General features: G+C 50.7%; 1 protein-coding gene across 1 annotated transcript; it reads left to right on the forward strand.

Moving 5' to 3' along the window:
* The first annotated feature begins 10,208 nt into the window (after positions 1-10,208).
* LOC100454845 (large ribosomal subunit protein eL32-like) lies at positions 10,209-10,697 on the forward strand. Its single transcript, XM_054523203.2, has one exon. The coding sequence runs from the start codon at positions 10,236-10,238 to the stop codon at positions 10,641-10,643; it is 408 nt and encodes a 135-aa protein (XP_054379178.1). The 5' UTR covers positions 10,209-10,235; the 3' UTR covers positions 10,644-10,697.
* The last annotated feature ends 12,468 nt before the right edge of the window (positions 10,698-23,165 follow it).

The following is a 23,165-nucleotide window of genomic DNA, read 5'->3' on the forward strand; positions in this document are numbered from 1 at the left end:
CCTGGTAATGTGGCTCTGACTCAGACTGCTGCAGGACCTCAGGCTGTGCTGCCATGATCCCAGACATCCCAAAGACTCCGGAATGGGTTTGAGGGTTTCCTCTTCCCCTCCTAGAGTGATGAGTCTATTTTATGTCCCCCTTAGCCATTACCCCATACTGGGGGTGGGGAAGAGGCAGAGAGTGCTTCAAAGGGAGGGGGGCAAAGTTCCCTGGCCACACCTCCCTGTGGGAGAGATGGAGGAAATTTCCTGTATGCAAAGGAGGATAAAGACAGACACAAGGGGCCAGGCGCGTTGGCTCACGCCTGTAATCCCAGCACCTTGGGAGGCGGAGGCTAGTGGATCACTTGAGGTCAGGAGTTCAAGACCAGCCTGACCAATATGGTGAAACCCCATCTCTACTAAAACTACAAGGCCGTGCATGGTGGCTCATGCCTGTAATCCCAGCACTTTGGGAGGCCGAGATTGAAACCATCCTGGCCAACATGTTGAAACCCCGTCTCTACTACAAATATAAAAGTTAGTTGGGCATGGTGGCGCACGCCTGTAATCCCAGCCTCTTGGGAGGCTAAGGCAGGAGAATCTCTTGAATCTGGGAGGCGGAGGTTGCAGTGAGCCAAGATCGTGCCACTGCACTCCAGCCTGGCGACAGAGTGAGACTCTGTCTCAAAAAAAAAAAAAAAGACTCAGAGATCCCACCCCAGCCCTTAGCTCTGGAATCGGAGCCCAGCCTCTATTCCCTAGAACAGGCAAGGCCAAGCTGGCTGCCCAACATCTTGGGTGAGACTTGATTTATGCACGAATAGAATGATTTCTACCCATGGGCAAAAGTCCTCCTACCTCTGGCTGTCCTTGGCTGTAGGGGTCAGATCTTGCCCCCTCTGAATCTTCCTGGGATTCATTCTGTTTCTCTCCTGTCTAAACCAGCACAAAAGTCCTGTGAGTCTGTAGGCGCAGTGTTTTGCCCGTTTGGGGGCCTGTGGCCTTGCGGGCTGAGGGAGGCCCTTTGCTGAAACTACCCTATATACCCTACGTGAGAACAACCTGCAGGGGCCTGGGAACCTAGTTCATGTCTGTCTCCCCAGTGCCTAGCACAATTCCTGACACAAAGTATGCACTTCATGCATATAAGTTGTTTTTGTTTTTAGCAGGGCTCTGCTTGAAGATGTGGCAGCCTTCAGTCAAGGTCATGTCTAGAGGCTCAGTACTGGGTAGTATGAACGCCCTGCATCTGGAAGGCTCGAAAATTTGAGGGTTACACTGAAACAAATTTGGATTGTCTGCATCTCCCTCTATTGAGGTCCCTCTGGCATAGAGCACTGAAATGCTAGTTCATCTAGCACCTAGGCGCTAGTTCATAGACCCTGAAACCCCCAGGCTGGGGGGTCTTGGCTTGCTGTCCTGCAGCCTGGTAATGTGGCTCTGACTCAAATTGCTGCAGGACCTTGGGCCATGCTGCCATGATCCCAGAGACCCCGGAATCACAGGCACTAGTTCAACTAAGACCTATGAACTAGCATTTTTCCCTTATAGTCGACAGAAGATCCCTATTCTCCCAGCCTTTGGGCAGGGCCTGGGGTAGGAAGATTGGAGGACACACAAGCATAGTGCCCCTTTCCCAGGGCTTCCTCTGGGCATGCCTGATCCACTATGGCCAGCTGGGGGGCACCCCCCTGCAGGAAATCCTCCAGGGTGGGACCATGGGGCCAATATCTGACCTGGATCCTGGAACTTTGGCAAGATGCCCTTGCCAACAATCACGAGCACTGAGCCCTCCTCTGGATGCAGAAACCCTCCCTCTGGGCCTAGCTTTGCTAGGGGTACTCTCAGTCCCCTCCAAGCACTAGTATTCCCAGATAAACCTATGAATGATGCCCAGTCAATGTTTTTGTTTGGTTTTGTTGTTTTTTGCAGAGGATGAGGGAAAATGTCTGGACCACTGTTGGCCTAACAGTTCACAGAAAGCTGCCACTGTGCACTGGAAAGGTAAATTTAGGTCTCTTGTAGTATCCTTTTCTCTTTTGCCAATTTCTGACCCAGGAGGGTGGAGGAGAATAGAGATGGTGGTGACCTTGGCGGAGGCAGGAAGGAGCAGGGCTGGTAGATAGATTTTCATCTGTGCAGGTGCATGTTTATGCATTTGTGTCTGTCTCTGAGCTCAATATAGATCAGTGTGCATCTCCCTCCATATTAGAGTTACAGAGCTCTCCATTTACAGCTGTAAAAGAGATTTATATTTCTTTCTAGAATGGTTGGGGCAGGGGTGTGGTTCAACAGATGGCTAGCAGGTTACAGGTGTGTCTAGCTGAAAAAAGTATCTGGCCCAGGGCCTCCTGATTGGCTGTCAGTGAGTCACAGCGGTTGGGTTCTTGGAGCGGAGCTAATTGGCTGTCATGGAGTTGGGTTCATGCTCTGCCTTATCTTTAGGGCCTTCTCCTGCCAGCCTAGACGGACAATGTTCCCTGTATAGGCAATGGCGCTCGCAGGCTGCTGACTGCGGGTCAGTGGGACGTGCCCCTTGGGTAGATTTCCCAGCAGCGTGTGGTTCACCTTGACCTGGCCACACCCTGACTCCTCAGCCCTCCAGAGCCGGATGGATGGCACCCTACTGGGGAGTGATTCCAGGGGCCAGCTGGCTGTGACCTGGCAAAGTCACAAATGTATTTCCTCAGTTCTGGAAGTGCCATCCGAACTGACTGGCGACAAGAAAACGTTTGTGGGTAAACATTATAGAAACCAACTCTGGATTCTGTAAAAGGCCTCTGGAGAGATGGGCAGGGAACTGTTGCCATGGTAACCAGCTCAGGGGGTCTGAGCAGAAAGCAGAAGAGAGGCAGGCAGGAGGGGTCCCTGCCTTGGCTTTCCAGATGCAAGGAATCCTTGAACATGCAGGCTCTGGGAGTGGTCTGCCTCCCAGCCTCAAGTCACACGTACACACAGGGCTTTTCACTTCTCCTAGGCCTTACATGGGTGTGGCTTCATGCCCTTCCAGGGAGCAGGACCCAGACAGTTATTCCAGGGTTAGAGGTGGGCAAAGCAAGCCCTCCAGGAGCATACACACTGCCCAAGGTCACAGGGCAGAGACCAGCAGCCAGCAGGAGCCCAGCCGACACAGGCACACTTGACAAAACTCGTTTTCTGTCTGTCCGCCAAATTAGCTGCAGCCCCCGGTCCTCCATTAAGAGTCCCAGGGACCACTCAGCTCAGGGCAGTGGGAGGAGTTGGCGTAATCTTCTTGGTTCAGGGCTACAACTTCTGAGAAGTTCAAACAACCACATATTTCCCCATCCTCCTCCTCCTACCTGTCTGTCCACCTGAGTAGAATACAATTTCTGTGTCTGAGCAGTGGGGGGCAATTGAACTGGGGAGACCTTGACAGGCCCCTTACCAGCTCCCTGGGGCTGCCAGGCTGCCTGTTGGTATCCTGGACTCCCGGCTCTTGCCCGCCCAGGCTGGCACAGTTGCCATCCAGGGTGCCTGGGCAGAGAGCCAGAGGGAATTTTCCACCTGCCTGCCTTTGTTGTCTGCTCTGCGGTCTGGATCCTGGGCCAGGGGAGGGGCAGGCCCCCTGGGTATCTGCTGGAGGTCTCCGAGGTTGCCTTGGGCTGCATCACACAGGAATTGCCAACCCTTCCTGTGTTCCATGACCCAACGAGGTTTCTTTTTCTCCATGGGGGAGATGCGGGAGCTAGTGGGGATAGGGGGAGGTCGGGCGCTGGGGTGGGGATGCCCACCTGGGTAACCACAGAGTGCCAGGGTTAGAAGGAGCCTAGGCTTATCCAACTGAGCCCCTACCTTGTACAGATGGGAACACTGAGGCGCCTGCCTTGTACAGATGGGGATAAGAGGGCAATGGACATGGCCAAGGTCACAAAGGGAGGGTAGATGCCAAGCCATGACTCAAAGCCACTTTCCAGACTCACATCCCAGTATCTGTCACCAAACCTTTCAGTCCCCCCATAACTTCACTCTTCCATTCGGGGCTGAATCAGGCTATGGGTCTCCCACTCCAACCCCTCCTTCCACACCCTGTCCTCTCTTCTTCGCACAGGATGTGTGGGCCTAGGCCTGCCTTCCACACCTCCTCAATGTGAGCACCAGCTCCCCTGGCCCCCAACTGCCTTCAAGGGGCCCTCCCCTCCTGGAACTGGCTGAGCTCTGCACGGGGTCCTCAGGCTGAGGGCGGGGCCTGGGCTGCTCTAGGGGCAGTGGGTGAATGAAGACACACCCATGGGAAAAGATGAGAGGCAGTGGGCTGAGCTCAGCAGCTGGACAGGGTGGTGGGCCCACTTGGAGCTGTTTTATGCTCCCCAAGTGCCTCACCTTTCTAGAGAGCTCCAACCCCTGTGCTGGCCTTGGGCAATCTGTGGGTGTGGGGTCAGGCAGTGCCCCAGAGCCTTGTATCTCTCCCTCCTGTGGTGAGGTGACCCAGGTGCACCTGCTCCTGGGGGGTAAACAGCAAATGAGACGCCCGGGGCAGGGGTGGGGCAAGGCTGAAACTGGGTGCCTGGAGCCGGATGAGTCACATTCTCACTCCGGGGCCACCAGGGATAAGAGGGGGAGTGAAGGATGGGGAAAGGACAGATTAGGGCCATGACAGGGCCAGCTCAGAACACCCCCCACCCCCCGATCCTCCTGCTCTCCTATCTGGGCCTCTTGAAAGAGTCCTCGGCAATCTCTCCTCCAGCCTCTTCATTTTACTGAATTAGGAGGCTGTGCCCTAGAGATGGCCCAGAGAGGACAAGTGACTTGTTGGGGACACAAAGCACGTTGGTAGTCTCAAGTCTCCTGAGCCAGTCATGGGTTCAAATCCCAGAGCCAAAAGCAGAACACCAGCAAGCTTTTCCTGCCCAGTGGTTCGGAGAGCAATCTGTAACTACAATCATCGCTAAAATGCAGTCAAGCCCCTGAACTGCCCTGGGGATAGGAGGGACCTGCGGCTCCTCCACCTTCCTGACGTCAGCTGGTGTCACCAATCCCCGGAAGCCCTGCCCAGTGGTGTGACATCACAGGGCTGGGCCAGCTTTGCTGCAAGGGGCTCCACCCTAGAGAGGAGGGTGGAGGGATTCCGGTCTGGGTCTGTTGCTATCGTACAGCTATCCGTACTGGGTCTGTCGCTGTCTGTCGCAGCCTGCAGCCTAAGTGCAGTGGGGTTATCGAAACTCAAGGGCCTCTCTGCTGCCCGCCTCCCACTCCCTCTGAAACCCAGGACTCCTGGGGCTGCCACAGGAGTCTGAGTCAGCTCTCAGGGCCAATGAATAACATAAAGTCAGGCCTTCCCTGACTACATGTATTGTGTTAAGAAGGTGGAATTTAGAGAATTCAGAGTGTCAGGTCATCCTAGCAAATCTCAGCTCCTCACTAGTCAGCTGTGAGACCTGGGCCAGTTTCTGACCTCACAGAGCCTCTTCTGTAATTTTGATATGAGATTACCTATCTCACAGGATTGTTGTGAAGATTAAATGAAGTGACCTGTGCATCACTCGGGCACACAATGCTTGGCATGCAGCAATATGGGCTCAATTTTTGAAAGATAAAGCATAAATATTATAGAAGAGAACTCCACCGGGTGTGGTGGCTCACACCCATAATCCCAGCACTTTGGGAGGCCAAGGCAGGCAGATCACTTGAAGTCAGGAGTCTGAGACCAGCCTGGCCAACATGGTGACACCCTGACTCTATAAAAATACAAAAATTAGCGGGCATGGTGGCGTGCAGCTGTAATTCCAGCTACTCGGGAGGCTGAGGCATGAGAATCACTTGAACCCAGGAGGCAGAGGTTGCAGTGAGCTGAGATCACACCACTGCACTCCAGCCTGGGCGACAGACCTAGACTCTGTCTCAAAAAAAAAAAAAAAGACTGCGTGCGGTGGCTCACGCTTGTAATCCCAGCACTTTGGGAGGCCAAGGCGAGTGGATCACCTTAGGTTGGGAGTTTAAGACCAGCCTGACCAACATGGAGAAACCCTGTCTCTACTAAAAATACTAAATTAGCCAGGCGTGGTTGCACATGCCTGTAATCCCAGCTACTCAGAAGGCTGAGGCAGGAGAATCGCTTGAACCCAGGAGGCAGACGCTGCAGTGAGCCAAGATCATGCCATTGCACTCTAGCCTAGGCAACAAGAGCGAAACTCCGTCTCAAAAAAAAAAAAAAGAAAGAAAGAAAGAAAATAACTCTTATAGTAATGATAAACCAAGGTTTGAAACTTTGCACTTACATCACAGAAAAAGAGTGTAAGGCACTTCTCGGCTTTATCTATCTATTCAACAAACTTTTCTGAAGACCGGTGAGGAAGCACCCCTCTGACCAAAGTGACAAAGGGAAGTGATGGGCTCCTCTTCCAGAAGTAGAGGGCTCAGGACGGGATTAAGAGGAAGGACAGAAAGAGACAGGAGCTTTCCAGTTACTCCAAAAACAAATGCACCTCCTTTTGTCTGTACCTCTACACGGGCAGGTTTTTTCGGACCAGAACTTTTTGCTATTCACTCCAAACCTCTTCTTTTTTTTTTTTTTGAGACGGAGTTTCGCTCTTGTCACCCAGGCTGGAGTGCAATGGTGTGATCTTGGCTCACTGCAACCCCGCCTCCCGGGTTCAAGCAATTCTCCTGCCCCAGCCTCCCAAGTAACTGGGATTACAAGCATGCGACACCACACGCGGCCATCAAATCTCTTCTTTACCAGCAGATAACTACTCCTCCTTCAGAGCCCAACTCAGGCTTCACCTCCCCTGAGCAACAAGTCAGGGCCAACACCCTACTCGGGGCAGGGTGAGGTGCCCCTCCTATACACTCCCATAGGACTCTGCTTCCTTTCCTTCTGTTTATCTTAGCATTTTGCACACTCTTTTGTGATGAATTGTCTCTTCCATTAGACTGTAAGCTTCCCTAGGCCAAGGACCTCTTGTTATCTGGAATTCCCAAGAGAGGTAAGAGTAAGCGTTTGTGGAATGAATACATGAAAGAAACGGACTGTTCCTGTGACAGATGTTTCCCTGGGGTTCTGTGCCCATGAAAGGGGCCTGACTGACCATACATCCTAAAGTGCCCAGGACAACCACGGCTTATGCTGTTGTACTGTCATGATTATTGATAGCACCCCCTTTTACCTGCCAGATGTCCAGGTTGAAGGATAAATTTTACAGTCACCCTTCTGTCAGAGAAACCTAGAGGAAACCCAGTTTCACCAACCAAAGGTTTCTTGTTACTTTTTTTTTTTTTTTTTTAAGACAGGGTCTCAGGCCAGGCATGGTGGCTCACACCTGTAGTCCCAGCACGTTGGGAGGCTAAGGTGGGTGGATCATGAGGTCAGGAGTTCGAGCCCAGCCTGGCCAAGACAGTGAAATCCCGCCTATACTAAAAATACAAAAATTAGCTGGGTGTGGTGGTGGACACCTATAATCCCAGCTACATGGCAGGCTGAGGCAGGGAACTGCTTGAACACAGGAGGTAGAGGTTGCAGTGAGCTGATATTGCGCCACTGCACTCCAGCCTGGGTGACAGGGCGAGACTCCGTCTCAAAAAAAAAAAAAAAAAAGAGGCAGGGTCTCACTCTGTCGCCCAGGTTCACTGCAACCTCTGCCTCCTGGGCTCAGGTGATCCTCCCAACCCAGCCTCCCAAGTAGCTGGGATCACAGGTGCACACCACCACGCCTGGCTAATTTTTTTTTTTTTTGAGATGGAGTTGCGCTCTGTCACCCAGGATGGAGTGCAGCGGCGCAATCTCGGCTCACTGCAAGCTCCGCCTCCCAGGTTCACACCATTCTCCTGCCTCAGCCTCCCGAGTAGCTGGGACTATAGGCGACCGCCACCACGCCCGGCTAATTTTTTGTATTTTTAATAGAGACGGGGTTTCACCATGTTAGCCAGGATGGTCTCGATCTCCTGACCTCGTGATCCACCCACTTCGGCCTCTGAAAGTGCTGGGATTACAGGCTTGAGCCACCACGCCCGGCCGTCTGGCTAATTTTTTTAAGTTTTTGTAGAGACGGGGTTTCGCCATGTTGCCCAGATTGGTCTCAAACTCCTGGGCTGAAGAGATCCTCCCGCCTCGGCCTCCCAAAGTGCTGGGATTACTGGTGCGAGCCACTGCACCTGGCCTTCTTTTTACTTGTTTGTTTGTTTGTTTGTTTTGAGATGGAGTTTCGCTCTGTCACCCAGGCTGGAGTGCACTGGCATGATCTTGGCTCACTGCAACCTCCGCCTCCTGGGTTCAAGCAGTTCTCTGCCTCAGCCTCCCGAGTAGCTGGGATTACAGGCGCCCGCCATCACACCCAGCTAATTTTTTTGTATTTTTAGTAGAGATGGGGTTTCACCATCTTGGTCAGGCTGGCCTTAACTCAAGACCTCGTGATCCACCCGCCTTGGCCTCCCAAAGTGCTGGGATTACAGGCGTGAGCCACGAAGCCCAGCCCTTTTTACTTCTTAATTATTTCCTTTTGTCATCCCTTTGTTCATTTTCCCAGCTGTGTTAAGAGATATGGGTGGAATACCCTGGCTCAGCCTGGCCTGGGTTAGAGGGGAATGCGCAACAATAAAAAGACGTGTGGCCGGGTGCAGTGGCTCACGCCTGTAATCCCAGCCCTTTGGGAGGCTAAGGTGGGCAGATCACTTGAGGTCAGGAGTTCGAGCCCAGCCTGGCCAACATGTCGAAACCCCGTCTCTACTAAAAATACAAAAATTAGCTGGGTGTGGTGGCGGGCGCCTGCAATCCCAGCTACTTGGGAGGGTGAGGCAGGAGAATCGCTTGAACCTGGGAGGTGGAAGTTGCAGTGAGCTGAGATCACACCACTGCACTCCAGCCTGGGCAACTGAGAGAGAGATTCCATTTCAAAAATAAATAAATAAATAAATAAATAAATAAATAAATATAAAGAAACCTGTGGGGAGAAGGACCAAAGGAATGGTGCAAGCTGCGGCAGTACCTCCCAAGAAGAAAAGGTCCCCTGCTAGGAAATTTAGGGGTGCCCCATTTAAGTAAGCCCGAAAGAAAAGGCACTGCAGGTACAAAGAAGAATTCAATAGGCCCAGCTGGTAGGTGAAGAGGAAATTACCATACAATCAGGCTCTTTGTGTCTAAATCCTCCTGAGGCCTCAGCAGGGCCAGCCCATCTCTAACCTGTGAGACTGCCAAGCCCCAAAGCACCCACGGTAAAGCTGTGGAGATCTAAGAATCCTCCTCCCAGATGCAGGCAACCTGATCCCTGGGCCCACCAGGCCCCAAGGACAGTGCAGGCTCACCCTCGCCCCTGGCACCCTCTCAGGGATGGGGTTGCCTGTGTTTCTCTACGGCCCCCAGCTGGAATTTCAATGCAGTGTGTGGGGAGGTGGGAGGAGGAGGTCTGAAAGAGACAGAAGAGAGAGACAGAAGAGAGAGAGAGAGAGAGAGAAACCATGGCAACCAGTCCATAAATGAAGACTCATCAAGAAGTCTGGAAGAGACCTCGAGGAGGCACCTAGCCAGCACCTCATTCAATTATTCAATTATTCAGCAAACATTTATTAAGCCTCACAGGGTGCCAGGCACTGGGCTAGGCCCTGGGGATACAGAAATGGAAAAACAGCCCCACCCTGTGGAAGCCCACAGGCTTCCGGAGGAGGCCAATGAGCAAACAGATGCTGTTAAGGACTGGCAGGGATGCTGGGCTGGAGGGAGGCCAGAAGTGTTGCTGGGGCCAAGGAAGTGCCTGAATCCAGAGGAGGCCTGGTACCCAGACGAGGCTGGGGGTGGTCAGACACACGACCCCTGACCTCAGGCCTGAAGACTTGTAGAATCAGCCAGGCCAAAGCAGGAAATAGACAGGTTTAAGAAGGGAAGAAGCACCTCAGGCCCAGTGAGAAAGAAGCTCTATGTTGAGGGAGACAGAAGAGCGCGGAATTCGCTGACTTGAGTATTTTAGTGTGCCTTCTTAAGAAAAATTATCCAGAATTTGGAAATTAGACCAAAAAATGTCAGCATGTCTTTCAAAATTATTCTAAAAATTAGCTGGTGTGCTGTCAGCTGGGAGAGACAGGAGGCAGGAAGACTGCTTGAGCTGGGGAGGTGGAGGCTGCAGTGAGCTGAGATCCCACCACTGCACTCCAGCCTGGGTGACAGGTTATGTCTGCAATCCCAGCACTTTGGGAGGCCAACCAGCCTGGGCAACATAGTAAAACCTCGTCTTTACTAAAAATAAAAAATTAGCGCTCTCTTCCTCAGCACTGCCTACGGAGGTGGCAGCCATCTCCTCCTTGGCATCATGGCCACCCTCAGACCCCTTGTGAAGCCCAAGATCGTCAAAAAGAGAACCAAGAAGTTCATCTGGCACCAGTCAGACCGATATGTCAAAATTAAGCGTAACTGGCAGAAACCCAGAGGCATTGACAACAGGGTTCGTAGAATATTCAAGAGCCAGATCTTGATGTCCAACATTGGTTATGGAAGCAACAAAAAAACAAAGCACATGCTGCCCAGTGGCTTCCGGAAGTTCCTGGTCCACAACGTCAAGGAGCTGGAAGTGCTGCTGATGTGCAACAAATCTTACTGTGCCGAGATCGCTCACAATGTTTCCTCCAAGAACCGCAAAGCCATCGTGGAAAGAGCTGCCCAACTGGCCATCAGAGTCACCAACCCCAATGCCAGGCTGTGCAGCGAAGAAAATGAGTAGATAGCTCATGTGCACGTTTTCTGTTTAAATAAATGTAAAAACTGCCATCTGGCATCTTCCTTCAAAAGTAAAATAAAATAAAATAAAAAAATAAAAAATTAGCTGGGTGTGGTTGTGTGCACCTGTGGTCCCAGCTACTTGGGAGGCTGAGGCAGGAGAATCGCTTGAACCCAGGAGGCAGAGGTTGCGGTGAGCTGAGATCGTGCCATTGCATTCCAGCCTGGGCAACAAGAGCAAAACTCCGCCTCAAAAAAAAAAAAAGAAGGCAGGATAACCCTTACTGACACTTGGGTTGTTCCCCATCTGCCACTGCCGCCGCCCCACCACCGCCGCCACACACTGTTCAGGTTTATTGAGGGCATGAGGGGCTACAAGGGAGCCCTGGATGTCTGAGTGTAAGGCCTGGCATCTGCCCAAACGTTGGTTCAGTGGGTGGCCAATGAGGATGGAGTTTCCACCACCTGGGTTTGCTTGAAAATGTGACTCTCTGGCTGGGCGAGGTGGCTCACGCCTGTAATCCCAGCACTTTAAGAGGGCCAGGCGGGCAAATCACCTGAAGTCAGGAATTCCAGACCAGCCTGGCCAACATGGTGCCTGTCTCTACTGAAAACACAAAAATTAGCCAGGAGTGGTGTCGGATGCCTGTAATCCCAGCTACTGAGGAGGCTGAGACACAGAATCGCTTGAACCCGGGAGGCGGAGGTTGCAGTGAGCTGAGATGGCGCCACTGCACTCCAGCCTGGGCAATAGAGTGAGACTCTGTCTCAAAAAAAAAAAAAAAAAAAAAGGAAGAAAGTGTGACTCTCAGCTCTACTTTACCCAAAGCCTTTGGGCCCAAACATGGCATAGCAGCAGGGGTGGTTTCAGTAGGGCTTGCCTTCGCATTCAGCATGCCCCAGCTTGGCCTCCAGCATCTATATACATTTCTCACACTTCAGGCAGGGCTGCTGTTGCTGCTGCTGCTGCTGATGATGACGATGGTGACAATAACATCTATTGGGCACTTACTATGTACCAGCACTGTTCCCAAATGTTTCCATATGTTAACTCACTTAATCTTCAACAGCCTTTCATAGTAAGTACCATTACAATCATTCCCATTTTACAGATGAGATAACTAGGGATCAGAGAGACTACAAACTTGCCCAAAGTTCTCCTACAAACTAGCAAGGAGCAAAGCCCAAGTTCAAACACAGGTCATCCATCCTAAGGGCCTTCTCTCAACCTGTGGTCTGTATATCAGCGGTTCTCAAACTTTTTAGTCTCAGGGCCCCTTTAAATCTTAAAAATTATTGAAGACTCCAAAAATCCCCAGTTTATGTGGGTTATATCTATTGCTATTTATCAAATTAGAAATTAAAACTGGCCAGGAGTGGTGGTTTATCCCTGTAATCCCAACACTTTAGGAGGCCTAGGCAGGAGGATCACTTAAGTCCAGGAGTTTGAGGCTAGCCTGGACAACATAGGGAGACCCTCATCTCTACAAAAAATTTAAAAATTAGCTGGGTGTGATGGACCACACTTGTGGTCCCAGCTACTCGGGAGGCTGAGGTTAGGTTGGAGGATCACCTGAGCCCAGGAGTTTGAGGCTGCAGTGAGCTATGATGGCACCATCGTAGTCCAGCCTGGGCAACAAGCGAGAACCCTTATCAAAAAAAAGAAAGGTAAGGCCGGGCACGGTGGCTCGTGCCTGTAATCCCAGCACTTTGGGAGGCCGAGGTGGGCGGATCACAAGATCAGGAGATTGAGACCATCCTGTCTAACACAGTGAAACCCCGTCTCTACTACAAATACAAAAAATTAGCTGGGCGTGGTGGCAGGCACCTGTAGTCCCAGCTACTCGGGAGGCTGAGGCAGGAGAATAGCGTGAACCCGGGAGGTGGAGCTTGCAGTGAGCCAAGATCGTGCTACTGCACTCCAGCCTGGGCCACAGAGCGAGACTCCGTCTCAAAAAAAAAAGGTTAGGGGGCGATAACAAGACACATGGGATGGAATGAGGGAGTATGGGGTGTTTGTTTGTTTGTTTTTTGAGACAGAGTCTCACTCTGTCACCCAGGCTGGAGTGCAATGGCACGATCTTGGCTCACTGCAACCTCTGTGAGGCAGTTTGAAATAGACGAGCTGGGATTGGGATCATCTCTCACCTTAACCAATTATAGCCCCTGTAGTAAAGTACTTTCCTATGCATAGGGAAGGGATTCACAGTAAGAAACCCATTATACATTAACATAAGTAACTTTTTTAAATTAAAAAACTACATTTTCCAAAAGCAGAAAAACTTAGTGAGAAAAATGACATTGTTTTACATTTTTCCAAATCTCTTTAATATCTGGCTTAATAGAAGACAGCTGGATTCTTGTACCTTCTTCAGCATTCAATCCTTTGTGATATGTTGTTTTGGTTGATGTACATAAATAAAATCCAGCTTCACACAGATTTGCAGTTTAAAGAGTGAGGAGTATATTAATAGCTTTTTTTTTTTTTTGACACAGGGTCACCCTCTGTCACCCAGGATGGGGTGTGGTAGCACAATCTCAACCCACTGCAACTTCTGCTTCCCTGGGTCAAGCAATCCTCCCACCTTAGCCCTTCCAGTAGCTGGGACCACAGGCATGCTCAACATGCCTGGCTAATTTTTGTATTTTTTTTGTAGAGATGGGGTCTCACCATGTTGCCCAGTCTGGTCTTGAACTCCTGGTCTTAAGCAATCTTCCCACCTCAGCCTGGGATTACAGGCAAGAGCTGCCACGCCCAGCAGAAATAGAAATCTTAGAGGTTAGTTGCAATGTAGACTCTGAAACCCTATCAATGAACTTTTTGTCCTCTGTAACATTAAAATCCATTGTTCCTTCATTTTGTAGGAAACTTTTAGGGGGTGATAAACATATTCACTGTTTTTATTGTGGTGTTAGTTTCATGGGTGCATACATATGTCAAAATTTATCAAACTGTACACTCTAAATACATACAGTTTATTGTATATCATTATTACTCAATAACGATTTTTTTTTTGAGACGGAGTCTTGTTTTGTCACCCAGGCTGGGGGTGCAGCGGTACGATCTTAGCTCACTGCAACCTCCATCTCCTGGGTTCAAGCAATTCTCCTACCTCAGCCTCTGAGTAGCTGGGATTATAGGCGCCCGCCACCACACCCAGCTAATTTTTTAGTAGAGACAGGATTTCACCATGTTGGCCAGGCTGGTCTTGAACTCCTGACCTCAGGTGATCCGCCTGCCTCAGCCTCCCAAAGAGCTGGGATTACAGGCATGAGCCACCATGCCTGGCAGGATATTTTTAAAGAACAATCCTAAGAACCAGATTGTCCTGACCTATTCAGAGAAGCAGCATGGCATGAAGGAAAACAACTTAGTTTTGGAAAACAACTTAGCTGGGTTTGCCTGGCACTTCTTAGCTATGTAAGCTTGGGCAACATTCATTAATTCACTCATTTCACATGTATCGAACCCCATGAGACTCTATGAGGTGGGCCTAAAGCAGTGAACAAGGCACGATCCTCACAGTCGAGGAGCTTATGGTCTGATTGGGGAGACAGGCAATGGCAAGACAGAGTGGCGGAGAGCTCTGTGGAAATAGCTGGGAGGGGCAACCAATCAGAGGGTTGTAATCAGGGAATGCTTCCTGGAAGAGGTGCCATCCCAGTGAAAACTTCTCTAGGCAAAGGGTAGGAATTCATCAGGCAAAGACAGGGAAAATGAGCTTTCCCAGCAGAAGGAATGTGATGGCAAAGGCCCAGAGACACAGAGTGGCCCAGCAAGGCCACAGTAGAGTGGAGATGGCAGGTGGGGTTGGAGGGGGACGATGCCGAGAGACCTGCAGTCAGACCCTGAAGGGCCCTGTCTAGGCCTATCCTGAGGACAACAGAGAGGCACTGAAGGGTTTTAAGTAGGAGTGATGAGATCAGAGGTATGCTTCAGAAAGATGACTCTGCTGCAGTGTGGAGAATAAATTAGAGGGGCTACAGGGACAGGAAAACCAGTTAGCAGGTTAGTACAGTACTCTGGGCAAGAAGTGTCAGTGGTCTGAATGAAAGTAGTAGTACTGGGCCGGACACAGTGGCTCATGCCTGTAATCTCAGCACTTTAAGAGGCCAAGGCAGGGGGATCATTTGAGGTCAGGAGTTCGAGACCAGCCTGGATAACACAGTGAAACCCTGTCTCTACTAAAAATACACATATTAGGGGTTCCCTCTTTTGGCTTGGAGCCCCCCTTCCTCTGTCTCTGTACGGGGGGAACCTCTTCCCTCTTTCTTGCCTATTAAATTCTCCACTCCTTGGCCGGGCGTGGTGGCTCACGCCTGTGATCCCAGCACTTTGGGAGGCCGAGGCGGGCAGATCACAAGGTCAGGAGATCGAGACCACGGTGAAACCCCGTCTCTACTAAAAATACAAAAAATTAGCCAGGCGCGGTGGCTCACGCCGGTAATCCCAGCACTTTGGGAGGCCGAGGCGGGCAGATGACGAGGTCAGGAGGTCGAGACCACGGTGAAACCCCGTCTCTACTAAAAATACAAAAAATTAGCCGGGCGCGGTGGCAGGCGCCTGTAGTCCCAGCTACTCGGGAGGCTGAGGCAGGAGAATGGCGTGAACCCGGGAGGCGGAGCTTGCAGTGAGCCGAGATCGCGCCACTGCACTCCAGCCTGGGTGACAGAGCGAGACTCCGTCTCAAAAAAAATAATAATTCTCCACTCCTTAAAACCAAAAAAAAAAAAAAACCAACCAACCAACCAACCAAACAAAAAAACACATATTAGCTGTGTGTGGTTGTGTGTGCCTGTAATCCCAGCTGTTTAGAAGGCTGAGGCAGGAGAATCACTTGAACCCGTGAGGCGGAGGTTGCAGTGAGCCGAGATTGTGCCGCTGCACTCCAGCCTGGGCGACAGAGCAAGACTCGGTCTCAAACAAACAAACAAAGTAGTAGCGCTGGTAGCAATGGATGGAGAAAGAGGTGGACAATGGGTGAAGATGCTTAAAATTAGTTTTAATTATAAAAATAATGCTTGTTCTTAAAAGTAGAGCAATACAGAAGTATTAAGTAAAGAGTAAAAGCCATATCCACTCCCAATGTGGCAGGAAAAGCTCCTAACAGACCCATATTGGCCAGCATAGGTTATGGCAGAGAGTACACGTCGTCCTGGGACAGAGGCAGCCTAATTCTGCGATGTGCTTTGGGGGTTTTTTCCTGAAAGCTCAGCCTAGATTCTGTGAGTTGGACCTTCCCAACAATTCTGGGAGCTATCTTTATCCCTTAAAAAAAAATCCCCCTTTTGCTTAAAATAGAAAGGATTCTATGGTTTGCAATTAAGAACATTAACCTAAGCAAAGGGATGAGGGGCAAAGGGGCTGGAAAGGGGTTGAAATGACAGTCTAAGTTGGATTAGGAGGGAACCAAGGCAGAAAGTGCCTGATAGATGGGGACAAAACAGAAGCATTGTGGGACTGGAGGTCTCAAACTTATGCATTAGAAATAAAGGACACACGCTGGGCGCGGTGGCTCATGCCTGTAATCTCAGCACTTTGGGAGGCTGAGGCAGGCAGATCACCTGAGGTCGGGAGGTCGGGAGCTCGAGACCAGCCTGACCAACATGGAGAAACCCCATCTCTACTAAAAATACAAAATTAGCCGGGTGTGGTGGTGCATGCCTGTAATCCCAGCTACTCGGGAGGCTGAGGCAGGAGAATCGCTTGAACCCGGGAGATGGAGATTGCAGTAAGCAGGGATTGTGCCACTACACTCCAATCTGGGGGACAAAGCGAGACTACGTGAAAAAAGGAAAGAAAGAAAGGAAGGAAGGAAGAAAGAACGGACACAGCCTGGGCAACATGGTAAGACCCCATCTCTAAAAACAAAAAATACAAAAATTAGCTGACATAATGGTGCACATCTGTGGTCCCAGCTACTCAGGAGGCTGAGGCAGGAGGATTGCCTGAGCCTAGGAGGTTGAGGCTGTAGTAAGCAGAGATGGCACCACTGCAGCTCAGCCTGGGTGACAGAGCAAGACCCTGTCTCAAAAAAGAAAGAAAGTTAGAAAGAGAAAGAAAGATAGCTGTGGTGAGTGGAGAGGTCATGGAATACTTAATTTAAGATTTAAGTGGTAGGTAAGTTCCTAGTGATGACAACATAGAGGATGTGATCATGGAAAAGCGACTAAGGTAGAGTGGAGGTCAAGGGACAAGGAGGTTAAGGTGTTGGATGGTTATCTTCATGGACAATGAAGTCCCTCAGAATAATGGCAGGATGAGAAAAGAGACTCCTTTCAGGTCCCCAAATCCAGAAAGAATAATGGTGAGTCACCCAAATCCATAATGGTGAGTCACCCAAATCCAGAAAGAATAATGGTAGAGAAGAATGACAAAGAGATGGTCAAGATAGACAAAGGGGAGGGAAAGGGCCCTACAGGACCCTCTGGAAATGATGCTAATAGCAGGGGCCAAGATGCCTGGAGTATGAGGAGAGTCAGCCTCCCTCCGGAGATGCTGCTGGGAAGAGAAGTGAGTGTCTCACGTGACTAGTGACTATTTGAGGCCAGTATCGCGCAGGTGGTAAGGAGAATTTACTAAGACAGTTGTAGGTAAAGAAAGGCAGATTTGGCTGGGTGCAGTGGCTCATGCCTCTAATCCCAGCACTTTGGGAGGCTGAGGCGGGCAGATCACTTGAGGCCAGGAGTTCGAGACCAGCCTGGCCAACATGGCAAAACCCTGTCTCTACTAAAGATACAAAAAGCTGGCCAGGCGTGGTGGCTCATGCCTGTAATTCCAGCACTTTGGGAGGCCGAGGTGGGTGGATCACTTGAGGTCAGGAGTTCGAAACCAGCCTGGCCAACATGGTGAAACCCCATCTCTACCAAAAATATAAAAAATTAGCCGGGTGTGGTGGTGCACGCCTGTAATCCCAGCTACTTGGGAGGCTGAGGCAGGAGAATCACTGGAACCTGGGACGTGAAGGTTGCAGTGAGCCGAGATCTTGCCACTGTACGCCAGCCTGGGCGACAAAGCGAGACTCCAACTCAAAAAAAAAATTAGCCTGGTATGGTGGCACATACCTGTAATCCCAGCTACTTGGGAGGCTGAGATAGGAGAATCACTTGAACCAGGAAGGCAGAGATTGCAGTGAGCCAAGATCGTGCCACTGCACTCCAGTCTGAGTGACTGGAGTGAGACTTCGTCTCAAAAAAAAAAAAAAAAAAAAAGGCAGATTTATTGCAGGAGGGCTATGTGTCCTAGACCATGAAGAAAGGCAGACTTACAGCTTATCTGCTGTCTCTTTTTGCTTTCCCTTGGCCCCATCAGCCCAACTCCTTTTCCCTAATTAGGACTGCACAGTGAGGACTTCGGGGGAGCCAGTTTCCCTGCTGAGGGCAGAGGTGCTGGGAATAGTCTCTGAAGGGATGAGTTGAACATATAAGGAGTTTTCATGGATCACAAATTTTATTATTATTATTATTTTGTTGTTGTTGTTTTGGTTTTTTTTTGAGATGGAGTCTCGCTCTGTCACCCAGGCTGGAGTGCAGTGGCACGATCTCGGCTCACTGCAACTCCACCTCCCGGGTACAAGCAATTCTCCTGCCTCAGCCCCCTGAGTAGCTGGGATTACAGGTGTGCGCCACCACGCCCGGCTAATTTTTGTATTTTTAGAAGAGACAGAGTTTCACCATGCTGGCCAGGCTGGTCTTGAACTTTTGACCTCAGGTGATCCACCCGTCTGGGCCTCCCAAAGTGCTGGGATTACAGGTGTGAGCCACCGTGCCTGGTACTCCAGCTAATTTTTAAACTTTTTTTTTTAAGACACAGAGACTCACTATGTTGTCTAGGCTAGTCTCGAACTCCTGGTCTCAAGTCATCATTCCAACTTCACCTCCCAAAGTGCTGGGATTATAGGTGTGAGCCACCTTGCCCAGCCAGGACTGATAGTCTTTAAAGGAATCCTAGACCATGTGAGAAAGTTACTTGACCTCGGCCGGGTGCGGTGGCTCATGCCTGTAATCCCAGCACTTTGGGAGGCCAAGGCGGGCGGATCACCTGAGGTCGGGAGTTCGAGACCAGGCTGACTAACATGGAGAAACCCCATCTCTACTAAAAAATACAAAATTAGCCGGGCATGGTGGCACATGCCTGTAATCCCAGCTATTAGGGAGGCTGAGGCAGGAGAATTGCTTGAACCCGGGAGGTGGAGGTTGCGGTGAGCCGAGATCGTGCCATTGCACTCCAGCCTGGGCAACAAGAGCGAACTCTGTCTCAAAAAAAAAAAAAAAAAAAAAAGAAGGCAGTTACTTGACCTCGACCTCGACCTCGACCTCTCTGGGACTCAGTTTTCTTATTTATAAGATGGGCATCATAATACCTAGCTTGTTAGGGTGTTACAAATTTTATAAATGAAATTAAGGCCAAGGCAGGAGGATGGCTTGAGCCCAGGAGTTCAAGACCAGCCTGGGCAACATAGGGAGATCCCATCTCTACAAAAAACAAAACAAAATGAAACAACTAGCTAGGCATCATGGTGCATGCCTATGGTTCCAGCTCCTTGGGAGGCCAAGGTAGGAAGATCATTTGAGCCCAGGAGTTCCAGCAGGCAATGAATTATGATGAGACCACTGCAGTCCAGCCTGGGCAACAAAGTGAGACCCTATCTCAAAAAAACTAACTAAATAATAAAACTAAAAATAAATAAAAATAGAAATAAAGTTAAAATAAGGCACTTAACTGAGTATCTAGCCCAAAGTGTGTTTTCAGTACAATGGCTGCTATGTTTTGCTGTGGTTATAATTCAGTCCCTTTGGTGAGGCCGAGGCATAGATGAGAGATGACATGAAGGTCAGGATCTGGTACTTGAGACACCTCAGGGTCCAGCCCAGGTCTCACTCTCCTCCCCTCCCTTCCCTTCCCCATAATTGGCCTTCTCAAGGAATGTGGCTCTTACCTTCTCGTAGGGTCCAGGCATTCTATTTCTCTCCATTTAGGGAAAATAGAAAGTCCCCTGTCACCAGACAGAAAGTACTCTCCTGAGGAGAGCATCCCTCGAATCCGACTGCTCAGAGCCCAGGGCACCCATATGACCCTGTCCCACTGATTCCTCCCTTAGTATCTCTGACCCATTAAACTCCCTGCTTACCTCTGCCCTCATCTGTCAGCCTGCAGCAAAGCAAAATCCTGGCCAGATAACTTCCCATGGGCAGCAGAAGCTGGACAAAGTCCTTGGGCAGCCATCACCATGGTGACAAGCTGGTGGGAGCTGGCCCAGAGGAGAAGGCAGATGTCTCAGCCTATCTCCCCCACCTCTTCTACCCCTCTGTCGTGTCTTCCTAGCTGCCTCTTTCCCTCTGCTGTGCTCTCCCTGTGTCCCTCACTAGCCCTCTTAGGTCCCCTTTCACTTGTTCCCATCTCTTTCTGAAAAGGGGCAATAGAAATGAACATGACTTATCAAATTTGGAAAGCTGGTAATAGTTTTACACACACATGCACACACACACATATTCTTCATCTCCTCCTCTCATCTTTTCCTCCCTGTCTCTGTCTCTGCCTATTTCTCTGGACTGACTGCCCTCCCTCTTCTTCATTTCTCATGCTTTTCATTCTCTCTCCTCTTCCCAGATCTGTTTCAGGCTATCGCCTCCTCCCTTCGACAAGACAGGAGTGATCTGAGCTCCCCTCTTGCCATCTGCAGGAATGAGATGCCTGAGTAGCCCAGGAGGATGCTGCCAAGGGGCACAGCAGAGTTCGCCTTGAAGCCACAGACTGGATTCCAACCCATTTGTCTGATCAGTCATCGATGCTCCCCATGCCTCAGTTTATCAATAAAATGATGTGTTGTGATGACTAGTACATATGTAGATTTCAGCTCATATGAAATCATAGGGACCAGCCTGGCCAAAATTGTAAAACTCCGTCTCTACTAAAAAATAAAAAAATTCGCTGGGCATGGTGGCGCGTGCTTGTAGTCCCAGCTACTCGGGAGACTGAGGCAGGAGAATCGCTTGAACCCAGGGGGCGGAGGTTGCAGTGAGCTGAGATCACACCACTGCACTCCAGCCCGGGCAACAGTACAAGACTCTGTCTCACAAAAAAAGAAAAAAAAAAAGAAATCATAGTTACACCATAAAGAGAACAGCTGATGTCCCCCAAACTCATCTGTTCTCATCTACTGCCTAGTCTGTCTGGGTCCTCAGTCTGAGATCCAGAGGCCACTCACACATTCCTGATGGCCCCCAGCCCTGGACTCCACCAGTTGCCTCCCAAGGGAACCTCCCTCCCTCCCCCATACACACCCTCTGGCTCCCTCTGCCAGGGTAGCAGCCAGCCACGGCCAGCCTGAGCAGGACTGGGTTGGGAACATCTCCAGCCCCCTTCATGGCCCAGTGTCAGTTTCAAGCCCTTCTGGGGTGGGAGGAGGCTAGGGTGGGGCTGCCAAAGTCAATACAGCCTGTCTTCACGGGCAGGGACCGGTTTGGCACCTGCAGTCCTGGTTTCCAGCTCACATGCTTGAGTCTTGACCTCTCCTGGGGTCAGCTGGAGTTCCTCTCCCTCCAGTTCTCCAGTCTAACGTGTGTCTGCCTCTGCCCTGCAGTCTGGTCATTGCTGTTCAGGACCATAGACTCTCCTGCCATTCCCCACCCCAAACTGCAGACCAGCCCTTAAAGAGCTTTTACCCTCACACCCTCTAAACTTACACCTAAAATGGAAACTACCTACTACAGACGCAACTGATGGTTACATTAACATGACTTTGCTAGTCCACTGCCTTCATTAGCATAACTTTATTATTCCAATAAACTCCGCCCAGGTAAAAGACCTGATTGTAGACTACAGGAACTTCCCACAAAACCCATCAAATCTTCAATGGAAGCATCTACTTTGAGCTTGCTTCCTAACATTGTTTGAATCCTTTGTCTCAAAAATCCTGGCCTTGATGTTTGCACCAATTCCTGACTGTTAAATGGCGATCCTTACCCAGTCCTAATCAAAGCCCCTGCACTGCAAGATCCATCTTAAACCAAACTTCCAACAACCTTGCCTTCCCCACTTGGAGAGACTGCCAAATCTCTGTCTCCCTCACCAAGGTGAGCAATAAACTGTGCTTTGTGATATCAGCAGATTGTACTAGTGATTTTGAGGAGCCGGCATTTAACACTTTCTACTTATCTTCCCCCTAAAATGAGCCATTCTGGTCTTCACAGGTGCAGCCCCAATAAGATCCCAAACCTGGCCTTCATCCTCCTAAACAGATGTTTCTGGAATTCCTCAGGGTCAAGCCAACTCCCTGCACTATAGCTGCCTCTGACTGGGAGGCCAGCCTAGGGCCCAGCCCACGCCTCCTGACACGTGGACAGAAGGAATGGGAGGCAGGGAAGGGGCTGGATTTAACTAACAAATGGGGAGGGGGGCAGAAGCCCTCACCAATCCAGACTTCTCTCCCAAGCAGGAAAGGGGAGCAAAGCAAAGTCCTCACCCTCTCCAACAGTCGGATTTGTTTTGCAAACTCTGAGGTCATCCTATGTTCAGGCCCCAGGGAAACTGTGAGGGCTGGGGGGAGGAGGTGGAGGCAGCTCCACAAGAGACACACACTGCTGCAACCAGACTCACCACCTTGTCCCCATCCCAACGTGCCCCTTCTTCATTCCTACTTCCAAATGCTCTCCAAGTTCTAACTCCCACTCTGCACAGCAAATCCTGCTCCCTACCCTGCTGCCTGTTTGACAGATGTGGAAACTTGCCAATGAGGAGCCAGCCCTTCCCCAAATGTAGGGGGGCACTAGATACCCCAATGTCGGCCTCGACAAAGATAAAACTGCATGCATTCACCCCTGTCTGAGGCCCCTGTGCCAGCAGCGGGACATCATTAATGCCCTTTGCCCATCATGGGCAAGCTCAATGGGAGCCAGGCAGCTGCCTCACCCAGCACTGCCCTGCCCCTACCCCCTTCCCTACCCGGGGCGGGGCTGTCCTTCCTCTCCCCGAGTGCCTCCTGGGGCTTGGGTCCCAGGGCTATACAAAGAGTCCTTTGTCTGTGCTGGAAACAATTGTTCTCCCCTTTATGGAAACATGGGCTGTGTCTCATAATCAAGCCTTCAGAGGCCGGATCAAAGTGCACTGCAGCTTGGGTGCTGGGGATTATGGAGTTGTCCTCGGAGTCACTGACAACCTGTCATCTGCTCCTCATCTTTACCTGTTCCAAACCCACTGAGAACACCATTTCTTCCCTGGGCTGGGCCTGTGTGAGCCCTTGGAGAGGGAAGGGAGCTGGGGGAGACAGGAGGAGGACAGGGTGGGTCTCCCCCTCCTGGCACCCAGGGCTCAGGTTACAGCCCCTGACAACACAGCATTGGGTGTGAACGTGCAGGGAGGCACTACCTGGTGAGAAAGGGAGGTGCCTGGTTTGGCCCAGGGCCACCCCCCATCTCCGGGATCTTCAGTCGAGGGGGGAACCACCCCTCGGACTCACAGGAGCCTCTTCTCCCTATTTGCTTTGGCTTGGAGTGAATCTCTGCCCAGAGACACATGGGACCGGGT

The sequence above is a fragment of the Pongo abelii genome, chromosome 1, assembly GCF_028885655.2.
Source record: "Pongo abelii isolate AG06213 chromosome 1, NHGRI_mPonAbe1-v2.0_pri, whole genome shotgun sequence".
NCBI lineage: Eukaryota > Metazoa > Chordata > Mammalia > Primates > Hominidae > Pongo > Pongo abelii.